The sequence below is a fragment of the Canis lupus genome, chromosome 13 (assembly GCF_048164855.1).
Source record: "Canis lupus baileyi chromosome 13, mCanLup2.hap1, whole genome shotgun sequence".
In the NCBI taxonomy this organism is placed as follows: Eukaryota; Metazoa; Chordata; class Mammalia; order Carnivora; family Canidae; genus Canis; species Canis lupus.
This window is the reverse complement of record NC_132850.1, coordinates 4,220,035-4,237,136: the sequence shown is the minus strand read 5'-3', so window position 1 is coordinate 4,237,136 and position 17,102 is coordinate 4,220,035. Positions and strand designations below refer to the sequence as shown.

The 17,102-nt window shown below is 42.6% G+C and overlaps 2 protein-coding genes and 1 long non-coding RNA gene across 14 annotated transcripts in view; 1 reads left to right on the top strand and 2 right to left on the bottom strand.

Annotated features, from left to right (window-relative positions):
* Nucleotides 1-4,487, bottom strand: part of LOC140603230 (uncharacterized) — a 22,706-nt gene extending 18,219 nt beyond the window's left edge. Inside the window, exon 1 of the mRNA XM_072773864.1 lies at nt 4,464-4,487. Coding sequence (XP_072629965.1) covers nt 4,464-4,487 — 24 coding nt within the window. The remainder of the gene's footprint in view (nt 1-4,463) is intronic.
* CAP1 (cyclase associated actin cytoskeleton regulatory protein 1) overlaps nt 1-17,102 on the top strand; it is a 27,378-nt gene extending 10,276 nt beyond the window's left edge. For 3 of the 12 annotated variants that reach the window (XM_072771761.1, XM_072771759.1, XM_072771762.1), the window contains exons 2-13: nt 4,479-4,600; nt 5,208-5,308; nt 7,361-7,438; nt 9,178-9,321; nt 9,424-9,509; nt 11,218-11,323; nt 12,506-12,683; nt 14,103-14,287; nt 14,468-14,591; nt 14,837-14,919; nt 15,246-15,389; nt 15,929-17,102. In XM_072771761.1, coding sequence (XP_072627862.1) covers nt 4,489-4,600; nt 5,208-5,308; nt 7,361-7,438; nt 9,178-9,321; nt 9,424-9,509; nt 11,218-11,323; nt 12,506-12,683; nt 14,103-14,287; nt 14,468-14,591; nt 14,837-14,919; nt 15,246-15,389; nt 15,929-16,012 — 1,425 coding nt within the window. In that variant the 5' untranslated portion in view covers nt 4,479-4,488 and the 3' untranslated portion in view covers nt 16,013-17,102. Of the gene's footprint in view, nt 1-4,475; nt 4,601-5,204; nt 5,309-7,360; nt 7,439-9,177; nt 9,322-9,423; nt 9,510-11,217; nt 11,324-12,505; nt 12,684-14,102; nt 14,288-14,467; nt 14,592-14,836; nt 14,920-15,245; nt 15,390-15,928 lie in introns of all 12 variants that reach the window. The other 9 variants (XM_072771756.1, XM_072771755.1, XM_072771760.1 and 6 more) reach the window with 3 other exon arrangements.
* LOC140602372 (uncharacterized) lies at nt 14,137-16,032 on the bottom strand. Its single transcript, XR_012005311.1, has 2 exons — nt 15,134-16,032; nt 14,137-14,952 (listed from the first exon to the last, which is right to left on the bottom strand). It is a non-coding gene; the product is annotated as an uncharacterized lncRNA (long non-coding RNA).

Here is a 17,102-nt window from a genome sequence, read left to right as displayed (position 1 = left end):
CCAAATTTACTAATAATGTACTGTTGACTGAAAACTTACTGATAACAAACAGTTGATTAACACATATTTGTATATGTATTATATACTGTATTCTTAAAATAAGCTAGAGAAAAGAAGATGTTATTCAGAAAATCAAAGGAAGGGACACCTGCATTGCTCAGTTGCTTAAGCGTCTGCCCTTGGCTTGGGTCATGATCTCAGGGTCCTGGGTTCAAGTCCCACTTCAGGCTCCTTGCTCAGTGGGGAGCCTGCTTCTCCCTCTGCCTGCCACTCCCCCTGCTTGTTCTCTCTGTCTCTCTCTCTCTCTCTCAAAGAAATGAATAAAATCTTTAAAAAAATCAAAAGAGAAAATACATTTATAATATTGTATTGTACAAAATTCATATGTAAATGGATCTGCACAGTTCAAACTTGTGTTGTTCAAGGGTCGAATGTATTTCCCCTTTATTCTGACTTAGGCCCTTTGGATTTTGTACTGTTGTTTCCATCATACCGATAAGGAAGCTGAGGCTCAGAAAGTTCGATAACGCTCATAGTCACAGTGCCAATGAGTACTGTTATTCAAACCCCTAAACTCCCTGACTTCTCTTAAGACCATGCTCTTAACCACTATACTTTTTTTTTAAAGATGTTATTATTTTATAGGCAGAAGGAGAGGCAGGCTCCCCCTGGAGAGCTCGGTAGGGGACTCGATCCTGGGACCCCAGGATCATGCCCTGAGCCAAAGGCAGATGCTCAACCACTGAGCCACCCAGGTGGCCTTAACCACTATCCTTTGCTGCCTAATAGTTCCCGGGTTACTATCTTGGTCTACCAGGTGATTGATAGTGCTGGATTACTGAGACACCAAGGGAGGTGTGGGAAGATGAGTTCTGTTTTGGACACTTTAGTTTGAGATGCTTTTGGAATATCCAGTTAGGGATGTCTAGGAGGAAGCTGGTTCTAAAATTATAAATTCCAGAAGCATGGCTTGAGTTGGATATGCTACTCTGGGAGTCATTCGTCTCTAGGTGATCGTGCCACTCCAGAAGCAGGCAGGATGGTACGGTGATAATGGTAGCTGAAGGCTAGGGAGTGGACACGACCATCTGGAGAACGGGAATATGTGTATAGGGATGGAGAATAAGACAAGGTGTGTCTTTTGGTCCCTTCAGTTCTGGATTTTCTTTTTTTTTTTTTTTTTTTTTAATTTTTTTTATTTTTTATTTATGATAGGCACACAGTGAGAGAGAGAGAGAGAGGCAGAGACATAGGCAGAGGGAGAAGCAGGCTCCATGCACCGGGAGCCCGACGTGGGATTCGATCCCGGGTCTCCAGGATCACGCCCTGGGCCAAAGGCAGGCGCTAAACTGCTGCGCCACCCAGGGATCCCAAGTCGGATTTTCTTTTCCAAAACATCTCAAGTGTCACCCTGCCTCTACTTAAAAACAAAAAAACTAAGTACTGTTCTCCTGTTTGGTTAATGGTAGATTGAGATTACTGTAAATGATAGCCATATTATCCTTTTATATTCTGTTTAAGTTAGACAGCAGAACTGTAGCTTGCTTAGCAATTTAAAGCTTACAAGTACAAGTGAAATACAGGGGGGAAGGATGCAAAATCTCATAACCTCTATTACTAAGCTTTTAAGATAGGTAAGTATTCACCAACCCTGGCAGCCATTAGAGACACTTGTACTCATATTTTCCATGTTAACACTGGCCAACCTATAGTATCCATTGCATATGAAGGAATGTGTTTTTTAACAGAATGGGTGGTATCTTTTCTCTTTTTTAAGATTTTATTTTTAACAGGGCACCTAGGTGCCTTAGTTGTTTAAATGTCTGACTCTTGATTTTGGCTCAGGGTCATGAGATCAAACCCTGTATCAGGCTCTACACTGAGCATGGAGCCTACTTAGGATTCTCTGTGTCCCTCTGCTTCCTGCTCCTACCCCACCCCCTGCTGCTTGGGAACATTCTCTCTCTCTCTCTCTCTCTCTCTCTCTCTCTATTTTATTTTTTTTAAGATTTTATTTATTTATTCAGAGAGACAGAGAGAGAGAGGCAGAGACACAGGCAGAGGGAGAAGCAGGCATCATACAGAGAGCCTGACGTGGGACTCGATCCAGGGTCTCCAGGATCACACACTGGGCTGCAGGCGGCGCTAAACTGCTGCGCCACCAGGGCTACCCTCTCTCTCTCTTTAAAGGAAGGGGGAAAAAGATTTTATTTTTAAGTAATCTCTATACCCAGTGTGGAGCTTGAACTCACAACCCTGAATTAAGAGTTGTACACCCTGGAATGGGTGGTATCTATTAATGGAAGATAGTTTAGGAGTTTATTGCATTTCTTGTCTTTTCCCCTGGGATTTATAGACTGTGGTGAATTGTATATGAGTATCTTCCTGGGCAGTTTCCAGAATGGTCAGTAATTTGGGTACTTGGGTGATGATGGTATAATGTAAGGGAGAATATATTGGTTGCTTCTAGTCTGCTCCATTTGTGAGCAGAGCAGAGACTTGGAGGCTTCTGCTACTTCACCAGGCCAGGCAATGAAAAGTTTTATTTGGTTCACATTTTCACCTTTTTCTCTGATTCTCTTTTAAATGACATTCTTGGGGTGCCTAGCTGACTCAGTCAGAAGAGTATCCGACTCTTGATCCTCAGGGTTGTGAGTTTGAGCCCCACATTAGGTGTAGAGATTACTTAAATAACTTTAAAAAGAAATCTCTTGTAAGTCACTGGGCCCAGAGAGACCAGAGCCTATACACAGAAAAGCATGAACAGGGAGGGCACCTGGGCGGCTTAGTCAGTTAAACAACTGCCTTAGGCTTGGGTCATGATCTCAAGGTCCTAGGATCAAGTTCCACATCGGTCTCCCTGCTGAGCGAGGAGTCTGCTTCTCCCTTTCCCTCTGCTACTCCCCCTGCTGTGCTCTCTCAAATAAATAAATAATCTTAAAAATCTCCCTCTGCCCCTCCCCCTATCCCCTCTCATGCTCTCTCTCTCAAATAAATAAATATTTTTTAAAATATATATTTTCAGGGACACCTGGGTGGCTCAGTGGTTAAGCGTCTGCCTTCAGCTCAGGGCATGATCCTGGGGTCCCAGACTCGATCCGGGATCATGCCCAGAGCCGAAGGCAGACGCTCAACCACTGAGCCACCCAGACGTCCCTCATTGAGTGATTTTTTTTAATCATTTATGGTCTCAAACATTTCATGTGGATGTATATTGAAAACATTATTATTTACGTGTATAGTATAGACAACTTTCAGAACACTTTTTCTTTGGAGTTTTGGGATGCTGTGCTTCAGGTTCATTAACTTCATAAATATTTACTGAATACCTTCTTGCCAAGTAGTGGTCTAAATGGTAGAGTATAATAGGGAGCAAGCCAGAGAAGTTCCTTTCTCTGGTAGAGCTTGCTTTCTTTAGGATTTAGACAGTGAGTGAGACTAATTTGAGATAAATTAATACTTGTAAAAGATCTGAAAGAAAGCTCTTCTGGATGCATCTGTCTTCCGTACTACAAGTCCAGATCATACCCATCTTCATTTGTGAAGCCTGGTTCAAATGGCAGCATGTCCATGCTATCCTTACCTGACTCTTTCAGCTGATACACTCTTCTTCCTGAAATTGTTACTCTGTCTGCAACTTTATTACCTTAACATTTTTTTCTGTTTGTAGTTGTTGGTGTACATGTCCAGTACCCACTATTAGACTAAGTTTTTGAGGGCAGAATAAATATCCTAGGGACGCCTGGGTGGCTCAGAGGTTGAGGGTCTGCCTTCAGCCCAGGGCATGATCCCTGGGGTCCTGGGATCGAGTTCCACGTTGGGCTCTCCCCGCAGGGAGCCTGCTTTTCTCCGTCTGTCTGTGTCTCTGCCTCTCTCTCTCTTTGTCTCTTATGAATAAATAAATAAAATCTTAAAAAAAAAAAAAAAAAGAATATCCTATTCAATTTGGTTTGGAGCATTCCATATGTAGGCAGCAGGATGTTGTAGGAAAAAACACTGAACTTAGAGCCAGAAGATTAAACTTGAGTGCTGGCTTTCTTGTTAATTAATTAGCTGTGTGACTGTAGGCAAGTCATTTAACTTCGCTGTAATTAAGTTTCCTCTCTCTGCAGACTGTAGTAATTAACCTCCCATTCCTGAATAGTTGTTGGGAGGCACAAATTGAGATCATATATGTGACTGTACTTTGTAAATTCTAAATTCTGGCACAGATATTTGGTGATGTCATAGTAGATATCCAGTAAGAATTTGAATGAGTAAAAGTTTGCTTTCAGTGAACACTTTTTTCTGGGTAGCTCTCTTGTTTAATGAGGTCTTCATGATTTTGCAAATATGTTAGTCTGTTTTTCATCTTGTTTTATTTGTTAACTGATTCTGTTCCTCAAAATTAGCATCCTCCTCGCCCCATGAGTATTCTGTTATTTCTTAAGTGCTATGTACTATTAAAATAACAAGTGACATACGATCTCTTTCAGCAGGTGGTACATTATGGCCGACATGCAAAAGCTGGTGGAAAGATTGGAGAGGGCAGTGGGCCGCCTGGAGGCAGTATCCCATGCTTCTGACATGCACTGTGGGTATGGAGACAGCGCTCCAAAAGGTAAGCAGTATCTAGCACAGCAGAATACTTTGAAGACTCAGTGTCTTGGCCTGAAATCGTTCTACCACAGTGTATTCTCTCCTTTGGAGTTAACTTCCCAAAATGCTTAATCTGCTAAGTTCATCGCCTGTGAACAGATCAGGGAGGAAGTGACTTATGCAGGGAGGCCTGTGGTTATTTTAACATAAGAACTTCCTGCTTGTGTGATACTTCCTGTTCTTTAGCAAAACGACTCTAGCATAAGTTGAGTGACAAGTGATACTAAAATTTCCTCTGGCCAAATGATTGGCAAATTAGCCATTTTGCATACGCACTAAATGAATTGTAGGATGTTAGAGCTAAAAGGGAGCTCAGGGGATTTTTTTTTTTTTTTCATTTTCATTTTATAGATTAAAGGAAATTAAGCTCAGAGAGGAAAAGGAACCTAGTCAGGGTCACACAACCAGTTAATGGTGGTACTGGAACTAGCACTCAGCTTTCTGGACTCATGTTCCAGTATTCTGTTTACTGTATTACCTTTCTTTTCTGCTTTCATGTGGAAGTGCTTTTTAACAGATCATCTTACTGGTGCATGACTGATTCTCTGTGGTATGTCTTTCTTTAGCAGGAGCAGCTCCATATGTGCAAGCATTTGACTCACTCCTTGCTGGTCCTGTGGCAGAGTACCTGAAGATCAGTAAAGAGATTGGGGGAGATGTGCAAAAACATGTAAGGATGTTTTGGCCCTTTTTCCCCCTCTTTTAAGGACTGGTGGCTGTCTTCAAATCCTACTCCTTCTGATTTAAGAGCCCCTTGAGAGGCTCCTGGCTCCTTCTCTGTTACTTTAACTGAGGGGCTCACTCCAGGCACTGGAGCAGTTCCTCAAATTTTTCCAGGCCCTCTGCTTTTTATCATATTTTCTGTGTGGACTTTTATACTGATAACTGTTTGGTGCATAAACTATGGCTTGGAGGTCATCTGGAAGGTTCGGTTAAGCATCCAACTCTTTTTTTTTTTTTTTTTTTAAGATTTATCTATTTATTTATGATAGACATAGAGAGAAAGAGAGGCAGAGACACAGGAGGAGGGAGAAGCAGGCTCCATGCCGGGAGCCTGACGTGGGACTCTATTCCAGGACTCCAGGATCATGCCCTGGGCCAAAGGCAGGCGCCAAACCACTGAGCCACCCAGGGATCCCCCTAAGCATCCAACTCTTGATTTCGGCTCAGGTCATGATCTCAGGGTCTCGTGATCAAGCCCTGCATCAGGCTCCATGTTTAGCAAGGAGTCTGTTGGAGAGTCTTCCTCTCCCCCACCCCCTGTATGCACACTCTAAATAAATAATCAACTTAAAAAAAATTATATATATATATATATATGTATATAAGATGGCTTGGTTCATCTTTATAGTGAGAACATTCTACTGTTCTGATCCCAACATGTTATATAACCAAGCCTAGGGTGGCTTATTCAAAGGAGTCATAGTCATGACTTAGCATTTATAAAACTAGGCATGATAGTTATTAGTTATGCTAATATGAGTTATTTTCACACTTAGCTCACAGCAAGAATGTGAAGTAGGCAGTGACAGGTGCCTCTCCACCCACCTTGCTTCATGTGCTACCACCTACATTGTCACCACCCCCACACTCAAATATATATTCTGAATCTCTCTTTAGGATCCAAAATCTTCCTGCTGGTTCTCTGAGTGGTCCTCTGTAAGCAGTAACCATGTTTAGGATCTTCTTGACCCTTCAGTAAGACTGGTTGCTTGATCTTTGGAAGATCTATTTTGAGCTTTCATATGCCATCTGTTGGCAGTGGTGTTAGCTCTAGTGAGTGGGACTGGAACTTAGATACAAGAGTGAGGGCTTGCATTTTTATTTTATACAGGGTGTAACATTTGCAAAGATTTAAAAACATGTATCACTTTGTATGTTCTCAAAATGCAAATCTAAAAAAAATAGGTTACCTTATTTGAATTTTTGTATTAGAGAGTACTTATAGCCTTATGTTTCTTAAACTCTGTTGACTATGACTGTCAGTAAGAAATATGTATTTGTGGGATCCCTGGGTGGCGCAGCGGTTTGGCGCCTGCCTTTGGCCCAGGGCGCGATCCTGGAGACCCGGGATCGAATCCCACGTCGGGCTCCCGGTGCATGGAGCCTGCTTCTCCCTCTGCCTGTGTCTCTGCCTCTCTCTCTGTGACTATCATAAATAAATAAAAATTAAAAAAGAAATTGAAAAAAAAAAGAAATATGTATTTGTAACTGTCATAAGTTTCACAAAGCAATGCTTAACCTACTTGCACTGCACTCTTTTTTTTTTTTAATCTGTGAATGGGTTATGACCCAAACTTTGAGAAATAGCTTTAACCTAAAGGAGTAAATACCTTGAGAATTTAGGCATAAATTTGGCCTTTGCCTTTACTTCTGCCTCAGGTTTTTTTGGGAGGAAAAAAAGAGCTTTTTTGGTAATGAGAGATGGGGGGTTTTTTAGTGCACTTTGTATGACACTGCATGTACATTTGCTAACTGATTGCATCTAAGGCTAACCCTGATTATCTTCATTTCCTGGATATATATCCCTGATTAGTTGCAACAGGAACAGTGGTATATGTCATTCTGCTGTCACTCCCTGGAATCTGGAGTACCTGAGGAAAGCAGCATGAAGTGCCTGGGTTGCTACCAGAGTACGTGGAAGTGGAGGTTTCAGGTTATTCTTATCAGGACCCTCTCCGACTATGTGTTGCTGATAAGCAATTCTTCTCCTTTCTGGCAGGCGGAGATGGTCCACACAGGTCTGAAGTTGGAGCGAGCTCTCTTGGTTACAGCGTCTCAGTGTCAGCAGCCAGCAGGCGTAAGTTCACCACTAATCGGTTTCCTTGTGGTTTGAATTGAGAGGTTTCTGCTCAGGACAAGTTGAGAGGTTTATGCTAAGTATCACAACATACTAAAACACACCTTCCAGGCTCATGTACGTTCACACCAAGTCCCAGAAATAGACATAAAATGCATGAGAACGTGCCAGTGAGTATTTATTGGACTCTGCTGGTTTGGGGTTTTTTGTTTGTTCCTTTTTTTTTTTTTTTTTTTTTTTTTTTTGCTTTTTTCTTCTGTCATTTTACTTAGGACCATGGTTACTCCTGGACTTGGTGCTTCTCTCAGTAGACAGCCTTTTTTAACCTCTTGGCGGAGGCCAAATTCATCATGGCCCTTTAGGTCATAGAGAATGGTTCTCTTGCTTCACTGTGACTGGGCTTTAGTAGTGCAGCTGTGGAGATCCTAAAACCCCTAAGGTATTGCTTCTCCCCTTGTCCTTCTGTGGTTGGGATCTCCCTTATGTTTACTTCTACTTAAAAATTTTATGCTGTATAGGTATGGAAATCAATTAGAGAAAACAGGTTTCTCCTGGAGATTTTAGTTTTGTTCTGTTTGTTCTTTCTGCATTTGGTTTTCCTAGGCAGAGTTAATAAAATGCTGTGAATGCTGTTTTAAAACCTCTGGACCTTCAGCATGCCTAAATAATGTAAAAATAATATAATGTTAAATATATTAGACTCTAATTCTTAATTGGTCTTGAATGGTTAGAGCATTTTGTCTAAATCTTTTCTCCAAACCCACACTTTCCATAAAAATCAGGCAGCTGAGACACTGTTAATATTTCCTGTGCTTTAGACTAAGGGTTGATAAACTACAGTCTCCAGGCCAGATCTGGTCTGCCATCTATTTTGTAAATGAAAGATTTTTGGAATACGGCCATGCCCATTCTTTCAAGTATTGTCTACTGCTGCTTCATGAACTATAATGGCAGAGTTGAGAAATTGCAGCAGACTGAAATATTTACTGCGTGGCTCTTTAGAGAAAATTTGCCGACTCCTGCTTTAGACTGTTTTCATGCTAAGGTCTGAGAATTGAGATGTTCAGGAAACTGAGCTGGAAGGACAAAGCATGGAAACACAAGATTTGTCCATTTTGCTGAGCTGCCTGTTCAAATGCCAAGCCCCCTAATTGCATTTGATTCAGCAGATCTCTATTCAGCAGCTGCTACATACTAGCAATGTATTGAGGGCTATAAGGATTATAAAAGAGGGCTGAGACAAAGCTCTTGTCTTTGAAAAATTAATGAGAAATTTAAAAAAACCTACTCACATGGGTCCATTAATAGTTTGTGCTAATGTGTGATAAGGTGCCAGAATTGGTTATGCAGACAGTAGACACTGTAAGAGGCCAGTGGGGCTGAAGCTGGAGGGCTGTTCCTCATGGGAAGAGAAGAGACCATCCTGAGTTAAGGCTCAGAAATGAGCTAGTATCTCTTATTAGTGGGACAGAAAAGAGACAAGTGGCTAAAATGGTAGAATTTTATGGTGTAGCTGGAGCATGGGTCCTGATCATTGAAGAGCCACTAAATCTACCCTGAGGAGAGTGAGATGATGAACAATAGTTTAGCTATAGGAATCTGTGCAGGATTGAATACAGAGTTTATTTGGGTGTTCATTATAGCCCATAAAGAATTCTTACCCATAGGATCAGAATTGACCAACACATAAAGTTTTTGGAGAAAGACTAACCTGAATCTTTTCCTGCATCTTTCCCTAGAATAAACTTTCTGACTTGTTGGCACCCATCTCAGAGCAGATCCAAGAAGTGATAACCTACCGGGAGAAGAACCGAGGCAGCAAGTTGTTCAATCACCTGTCAGCTGTCAGCGAAAGTATCCAGGCCCTGGGTTGGGTAGCTATGGTGAGCAATGCAGCTTCTATGGAAGGGAAGGGATGGAATGAAAGAGGTCAGGAGATAAGGCTGGAGAGGCTCTGAGTCACTAAAGGTTTCTCTTTTCTCTAGGCTCCCAAGCCCGGTCCCTATGTGAAAGAAATGAATGATGCTGCCATGTTTTACACAAACCGAGTCCTCAAGGAGTACAAAGATGTGTAAGTCCAGCTTTTTCTCAAGGGGTAAAGGACAAGTCAGGTGGTTACTTGCTGGAGTAGCACTTTGGGGTTAAGGCTGTTGCGTTGGTTCTGTACCCTAGGGCTGCTTTCTGGAAAGTTTGATAGATACTGGTGCATAGAGGCTGCATTTGTAAGCAGGAAGTGTTTCAGCTTTCACTTCTGCTTTTTCTCCAGGGTTTGTAGAGTCCCTTTTAGTCTTCTAATCCTTACCCTTGCTGGTTGAGGAGGTTTTACAAATGCCCTTTAATTTGCCTGTTTGAACACGATGGATTTTGTTCCTTTGTTGAGAATTTCTAAGTGGCTCCTTGACAAAAGGTTCAGTAATATTTACTAGGAAATTACCCTGACTATTCATATAGTCAGGTAAAGTGAGAGGAAGGCTATGTTGGCAAAGCACAGGTATCAAGTAAGCAGGAGGATGCGGGGGTGGGTCATTGTATGTCTAACCACATATGTTGGCCAGTCCTAACTGACTTCTCCATTGTTAGTTTTGAGCTGGAATGACTGTAGGCAGCTATCACTCAGCTGCATAATTACCCACACCCTTCCTTTCTTCCATCAATCAGTAGTCAACCAACATTTGTTGAGTAACTACTTTGAAGGAATAGCCTTCATGTCTGTGATATATGTCTCAGAACACCAGGCATTTCCTTGATCCTTCCTGCAACCTAAAGTTAAGCATTGCAGTGTTTTGATTTACACCACTATTAAACTCCACACCTTAGAGTTGAGCAAATGAGGTCTTATCCTAAATAGCCATAAAGTCTTCCAGCTAATATGTAAGAGGAGGGCAGCCCTGGTGGCTCAGTGGTTTAGCGCTGCCTGCAGCCCAGGGTGTGATCCTGGAGACCCAGGATCGAGTCCCACATCAGGCCCCCTGCATGGAGCCTGCTTCTCCCTCTGCCTGTGTCTCTACTTCTCTCTCTCCTCTCTGTGTATTCTCATGAATAAATTAAAAAAAATATGTAAGAGGAGAGACTTGAACCATAGTGCAGTACTCTCTCTATAACCAAATAATGATTATTTCTTCCACAGAAGTTTTAAATTTTTGGTGGGAGGGGCATATTTTGACATAAGGCATTGTGCTATAAGGCAGTTGAGTTTCTTAAAGTCCTGGAGTTCCACAGTGATGTCCGAGGGACCTTCTCCAGCATAGCTTCATGCACAGAATTTTATTAGTTTTAGTTTTATTAGTTTTGTATATTATGTTCTGCCTAAGGTCTACGTAGAAAAAATGATTTTGCTATATTACAAAAAGTTTGAGGAATACTGCTATAAGAAATAGAAAGAGGAGTGCCTGGGTGGTTCAGTCATTTAAGCATCTGCCTTCAGCTCAGGTCCTGATCCCAAGGTCCTGGGATCGAGCCTCGCATTGGGCTCTCTGCTCAGTGGGGAGCCTGCTTCTCCCTCTTCGTCTGCCTACTTGTGCGTACTCTCTCTGTCAAATAAAGTCTTTTTTTAAGAAAGAGATAAAATCTGCAGTTCTTGTCCTAATGTATTTTAGTCTAATTAGGTTAACAGAATAGGTTAAAAAGAATAGTAAAGCACAATTATGATAGGAAAGCTAGCATTGAGCAGAGCCATACCACAGCCAGGAGGGTACAAGCTCACAGATAGGAGGGGCTCTGAAATCCCTATTGTAATATACCCTGGCTGTCTGTGATGCGTTCTTCTTTAATTCTCCCAGCGATAAGAAGCATGTGGATTGGGTCAAAGCTTACTTGAGTATATGGACAGAGCTACAGGCTTACATTAAGGAGTTCCATACCACCGGACTGGCCTGGAGCAAAACGGTTAGTAAGTCTTTCCTCCCTCTTTCTGTCCCTCCAAGACAGGGTCCACAAGTTTCTTAGACTTCATTGCTACCAAGGTCCAAGAAAGAATGCTTGTCTTTTCAGTGAAGAGTAGAAAGAGGAGAGAGTATAGAAAGCAAGGGTCAGAGAAATACTCAGTTTTAGTACACATGGGTCAAAGACCATGATTGGGCTGGAGGGGAGTCAGAAGAATGAGTTACATTATCCCAACCCTCCGGAAGATTAAAAATAGGAATATAAGACCCCTGAGTACAAATCACCAAACTAAATGCTATGCTTAAGATATAGATTACAGAGTAAAAGGGAGAGTGAGTCTCACTGGAAGAGATTGTACTTTTAACAGGTGTACTCTGCTCTGAGACTTTTTTCAAGAATAGAACAGTGAGAAGTGAGAGAAACAGGGATGCTAGCAAACAGCAAAGCTTAAACAGAGTACGTGTAATGTGTAGAATAAATACAGATTGGTCAGCTACAGATTGGTCAGCTCTGGCTTCAGTAAGGAGAAAGTCAGATTTTTTGGAGAAAAGGCTGGAAGGGAAGGTTGATTGCGACTTTTAGACAATGATAAGTGATAAAAACCAGTCATAGGTATTTGAGCAAGAGTGATAATGATCAGACTTGTCCTTAAGAGAGTTCTCAGTTTATAGGTTAGGGATAAGGGCTCGTGGTCAGACAATGGAAGTGCTCTTGTGCTGGGGGCTGGTACAAAAGAATTTGCAGAAGCAAGGAGTTTGATGAAATTGAGGGGGTTGGAAGACTTAAGATTGAACAGTCAAGCTGGGATGGTGACATCTTTTACTGAAATAGGAAGAAGGGCGTGATTGTACAGGTAGACAAGCAGGCAGGAGAGGACATCAGTCTTGGACTCGTTGAGGCTGAGGTACTGATGGCACACTAAGTCAATTTACAGAAATGTGGGTTAGAGCTGGAGTTGGGTAGAGGCCATAGGAATGATACAAAAGCCTCAAAATGGAACTGGGTAGGATCCTTGGGAAAGGATGAGAGAGGGAATAAAGCCAAGTTGGATGTGGATAGAGAGCATGAATCATAGCATCAAAGGCTACGATGGGTACCCCATGTCCCTGAATACATGTAGGGCTCTATTGGGAATGGTACAGAGGGGAGAAGAGGATGGCTGTTACCTGCGTTTTATTGTTCCAGGGGCCTGTGGCACAAGAATTGAGTGGATTGCCATCTGGACCCTCTGCTGGATCGGGTCCTCCTCCTCCCCCACCAGGCCCCCCTCCCCCACCAGTCCCCACCAGTTCAGGCTCAGATGAGTCTGCTTCCCGCTCAGCACTGTTTGCGCAGATTAATCAGGGGGAGAGCATCACACATGGTAAGTGAATACTTTAGCAAGAAGAGTTGGTACAAAAAGTTGTTTGGGCCAGATCTTATCAACTAGAGACCTGACGGTCTGAACCAGAACCCTGGTATGTATATGGGAGAATTCATTTGGGGTGTCTCTGTCCTTCAGGTTTGCCCAAAGGGACATCAAAGCTGGCTTAAATGGAAATTGAAATGGGTGATTATAGTTGGGGGGAAGCCCTCTGCCCCATAGGAAAGTTATTTAGTATTAAGTGGCATATGTAGAGTACCCTGTTGAACCAAGGCGTGATGCTGGCAGTTTACCCTAGAGCCTTTTCTGTTACCACATGGTCTCTTTGGGAAGTCTTTTTGGTGTGGAGGGTTGGGGGGGGGTGGGGACGGTTCACTACTTCAGAGGATGTCTGTTAGTTGTGGACATTTTGCATAAGATTCACCAATGTTGGCTTATAGAAAGTAGACATCCTTGTACACAGCAAGTAGGACATTTAAGTGATACAGCTCTCTTCTAGGAATCTACCTGTAAACACATCTAAAATAAAGACCAAGTGTTACATAGTATTACTTGTGGTAGCTAAAAAATGGTATAACAACATATATATATCCAGCAGCCTAGATACCCAGTAAGAGAAATGGCTAACTGTGGTATATCCTCCTAGTGAGATATACTATGCAGCCATGAAGTCTTTCTACAGTGAATCATGCGGTGTTTAAGAAGAAATCTAGTATTTATACTACAGCCACAAGGAGTGGTGGAGCTGAAAGGGCCAGTCAGTATTGGTTATACAGATTGGGCCATAATCAAAAGCAAAAAGTGTATCAGCCTGCAGCAGGTGATTATGGAATCTTTTCCTTAAAAAGGAAAAAAAAAACCTTTTTAGAAACTGTAGATTAACATGAGAAAATTTTAAAATATTAACTGGTTTAAACCAAACTTGTTAACAGTGTGTATGGTTAAACCAAATACAAAACTCTATCAGTAGGAAAACTCATGGAATGCGATTTCAAACGCAAACACTGTCTAGGGGGCATGGTAGGTCAGCTGTGGGTGAGGTTTCTTTCCTTTTACCAAATTTTCTTTACTATCACGTATTACTTTTTCTTCTGTTGCTTTAAAAACTGTATTTGATGAATATATATTTGGTATGTGTTTTTCAAGATCTTTTTCTGTGCATTCACATACCATTCCTTTCATACACACACATTCCTTTTTTTTTTTTTTTTAAATGGAACTGTTTAAATGAACCTTGAGTTGGAGGGGAAATTCTTAGACTTTCTCCAAAAACTGCTCATGAAAGAACACCTTAAAAGGCCTTAGCTTTTGGCTTGAAAGTTTTAAGGCAGTTTAACTTCTGAGAGCAGAAGTTAGTTACTGCTTCAGCCTAAAGCCGTGGTATGAAGGAGAGGCACAAGGTAGCTGTTGTTCCTACAGCCCTGAAACATGTATCTGATGACATGAAGACTCACAAGAACCCCGCCCTGAAGGCTCAGAGTGGTCCAGTACGAAGTGGCCCCAAACCGTTCTCTGCACCTAAACCAGGAGTCAGCCCATCCCCCAAGCCAACCGCAAAGAAGGAGCCAGCTGTACTTGAACTAGAGGGCAAGAAGTGGAGAGTGGTGAGTTAAAAATACCAGGACTGAGGGAACAAGAAGTGGGGACAGGGGCTTTAAACAGCACAGCCAAATGAGTTCAGGGTTCTGACTTAAGATTATAGGAACGAAAGATTGGGACAATTTGTGTTGGGGGATAGTGTGTAGATTGCATGAGATTCCTTAAAAGGGGTATCTCTTTAACAGGAAAATCAGGAAAATGTTTCCAACCTCGTGATTGATGACACAGAGCTGAAGCAGGTGGCTTACATATACAAATGTGTCAACACAACATTGCAAATCAAGGGCAAAATAAACTCCATTACAGTAGGTGAGTTTTAATCACTGTCTTGGCAGGCTTTGTCCTAGAGTCTGAGAGGGCTGGAACTTACCTACCTATTCCTAAAGATTCTTAAATTTATTATAGTAGTTTCCTTTAAAGTTACACTGTTGATAGGGCACCTGGGTGGCTCAGTTAAACATCTGACTCTTGATTTCAGCTAGGACCTGATCTCGGGGTGGCGAGTTCAATCCTCGTGAAAAAGTTATACTGTTGATCTGCTCCCTTTCTCCTAGATAACTGTAAGAAACTCGGTCTGGTGTTCGATGACGTCGTGGGCATTGTGGAGATAATCAATAGTAGGGATGTCAAAGTTCAGGTAACTTGATATCTTGGCTCCTTCCTTTGGTCCCTGAGGAATTAATTGAAAGACACGGCTGACCCACAGATGTTGCTATGGTGGGAATCTGATTCTACTGAGTCTGTAAGCTGAGCTGCTTTGGTGGCATGAAAGGAGTTGGCTCTTACATTGAGGCCTTTCCAGCACCCATCCCAGCTCACCTCTACTCTAGTATCTAGTATCTGCCGTATACCTGTGAGCTTTTCATGTAGTTGCTGAATCACATGAAACAGTGAAAGCTTGTTCCTGAAGCTTACTGTTGCTCTCCTCTGCTGCTGGGACTCAGGTGCTTGTTTTCTCTGCAGGTAATGGGTAAAGTGCCAACCATTTCCATCAACAAAACAGATGGCTGCCATGTTTACCTGAGCAAGAATTCCCTGGATTGCGAAATAGTCAGTGCCAAATCTTCTGAGATGAATGTCCTCATTCCTACTGAAGGCGGTGACTATGTAAGTCCCTTGATCTCTTTGGTGGTGTGATCTAAAAACAGGAGGGACTAAGATTTCTCGTTATGGCCATTCTGCACTGAGTCGGTCCAGCCTCACATCTCACGCACCCATGAATGTGAGACAACCTCATGAAGGAGCGCTCCAAAGGAAGCTTTTCCTTTCTTAGGTTGAGCAGATGCTCAGGGTAGTAAAAAAGACTGGGGTTGAGTCATAGCCCCCTGTTGGACTGGTGCCGTGAAGCCATATCATACTTATCTGTGCCTCACAGGTTTGTCCAAGATCACTGATCCTGGAACAATAGGAAACAGACTCAAACCTGTCCCTCTGGCTTTGGGGCCTTTGTTCTCATTCCTACACCACACTGCTCCTTTGTTAGGTCAGTGGCAGGGGAGGTGGGTAGTACGAGATGTTGGGTTTTGCTCTCACTACATCCTCCTTGCTCTAAGAGTTTAGTGGAAGCAGGCATTGGGAGGAAAGTGTAAGATTGAACCCCGACTTGTTTTTGTAGCTTCGATTTAAATGTGTTTTTTTATTTGCAGAATGAATTCCCAGTCCCTGAGCAGTTCAAGACCCTATGGAATGGGCAGAAGTTGGTCACCACAGTGACAGAAATTGCTGGATAAGCGAAGTGCCACTGGGTTCTTTGCCCTCCCCCTCACACCATGGGATAAATCTATCAGGACGGTTCTTTTCTAGATTTCCTTTACCTTTCTGCTCTTAAACTGCTTCTCTGCTCTGAGAAGCCCAGCTACCTGCCTTCACTGAAATATACCTCAGGCTGAGATTTGGGGCGGGAGAGCAGGTCAGCTGATCTTCTGTAGGAAGGTACGGCTTTTCCCTATCACCCCAACCACACCGCCAGTCCATTCTTAGGGAACCGCACACCAGGACTGGTGTGTTTTAGCTTTCAGCCTTTGGGGTTATTTGACCAACAAACAGTCTTTCCGGAAGAATAAAGCAGTCCCCAGGGATTAACAGATCAGAATGTTCACACAACTTCATCTTTTTCTAACACTGAGCATGAAGGTAGCAGAGGCTGGTGTGATTCTAGGCTGTTCTTCTAACCAAACTAATTTTTTCACTGCTGACCAGTGAGGCAGGGGTTGCACTGGACCAAAGGCTGAAGCTTGGCCATCTAGCATTCCAAGCAACATGGTTTCTTCTAAGCATTCCTTTTATTCTGTATTCCACCCTGGGTGGGCCTGAACCTGGGAGTGCAGGTTCTCCTGTATCAGCTGCTGGCAGTGCCCTGCACCCAGGCCAGTTAAAGGAGTCTTGGCCCCTTCCTTTCACTGGGGTCCCTGCCCAGCACCTTCCTATAGAGACAACTTAAAAAAAAAAAAAAAAAAGAGGAAAACCCACCATTCCGAGGAATCTGGAATTCCTTCCTCCTTCCGTGCTAGGTGCCTGTCCACCTTCATTGCCTCCTTTGCCCTGTCATGCTCAACTGCTTTTGGTTTCTGTCCGGGCACCTGATCAAAGGACTAAAGTCTCCACTGCAGCCTGGTCTTAGGTCTTACATAAGAATCTCGCACAGCACTGCTGATGTAAATTACAGTTTTTCTCTCTAGGACACTTACCAAAATATGCAACTCTTTTGGTGGGAAGAGAGATTGTCCTGTTGACTTCTACCCATTTCCTGAGGCCTGTGGAAATAAACCTTTATGTACTTAAAGTTATACAGAAAATAGAATAAAATTAATACCAAACTTG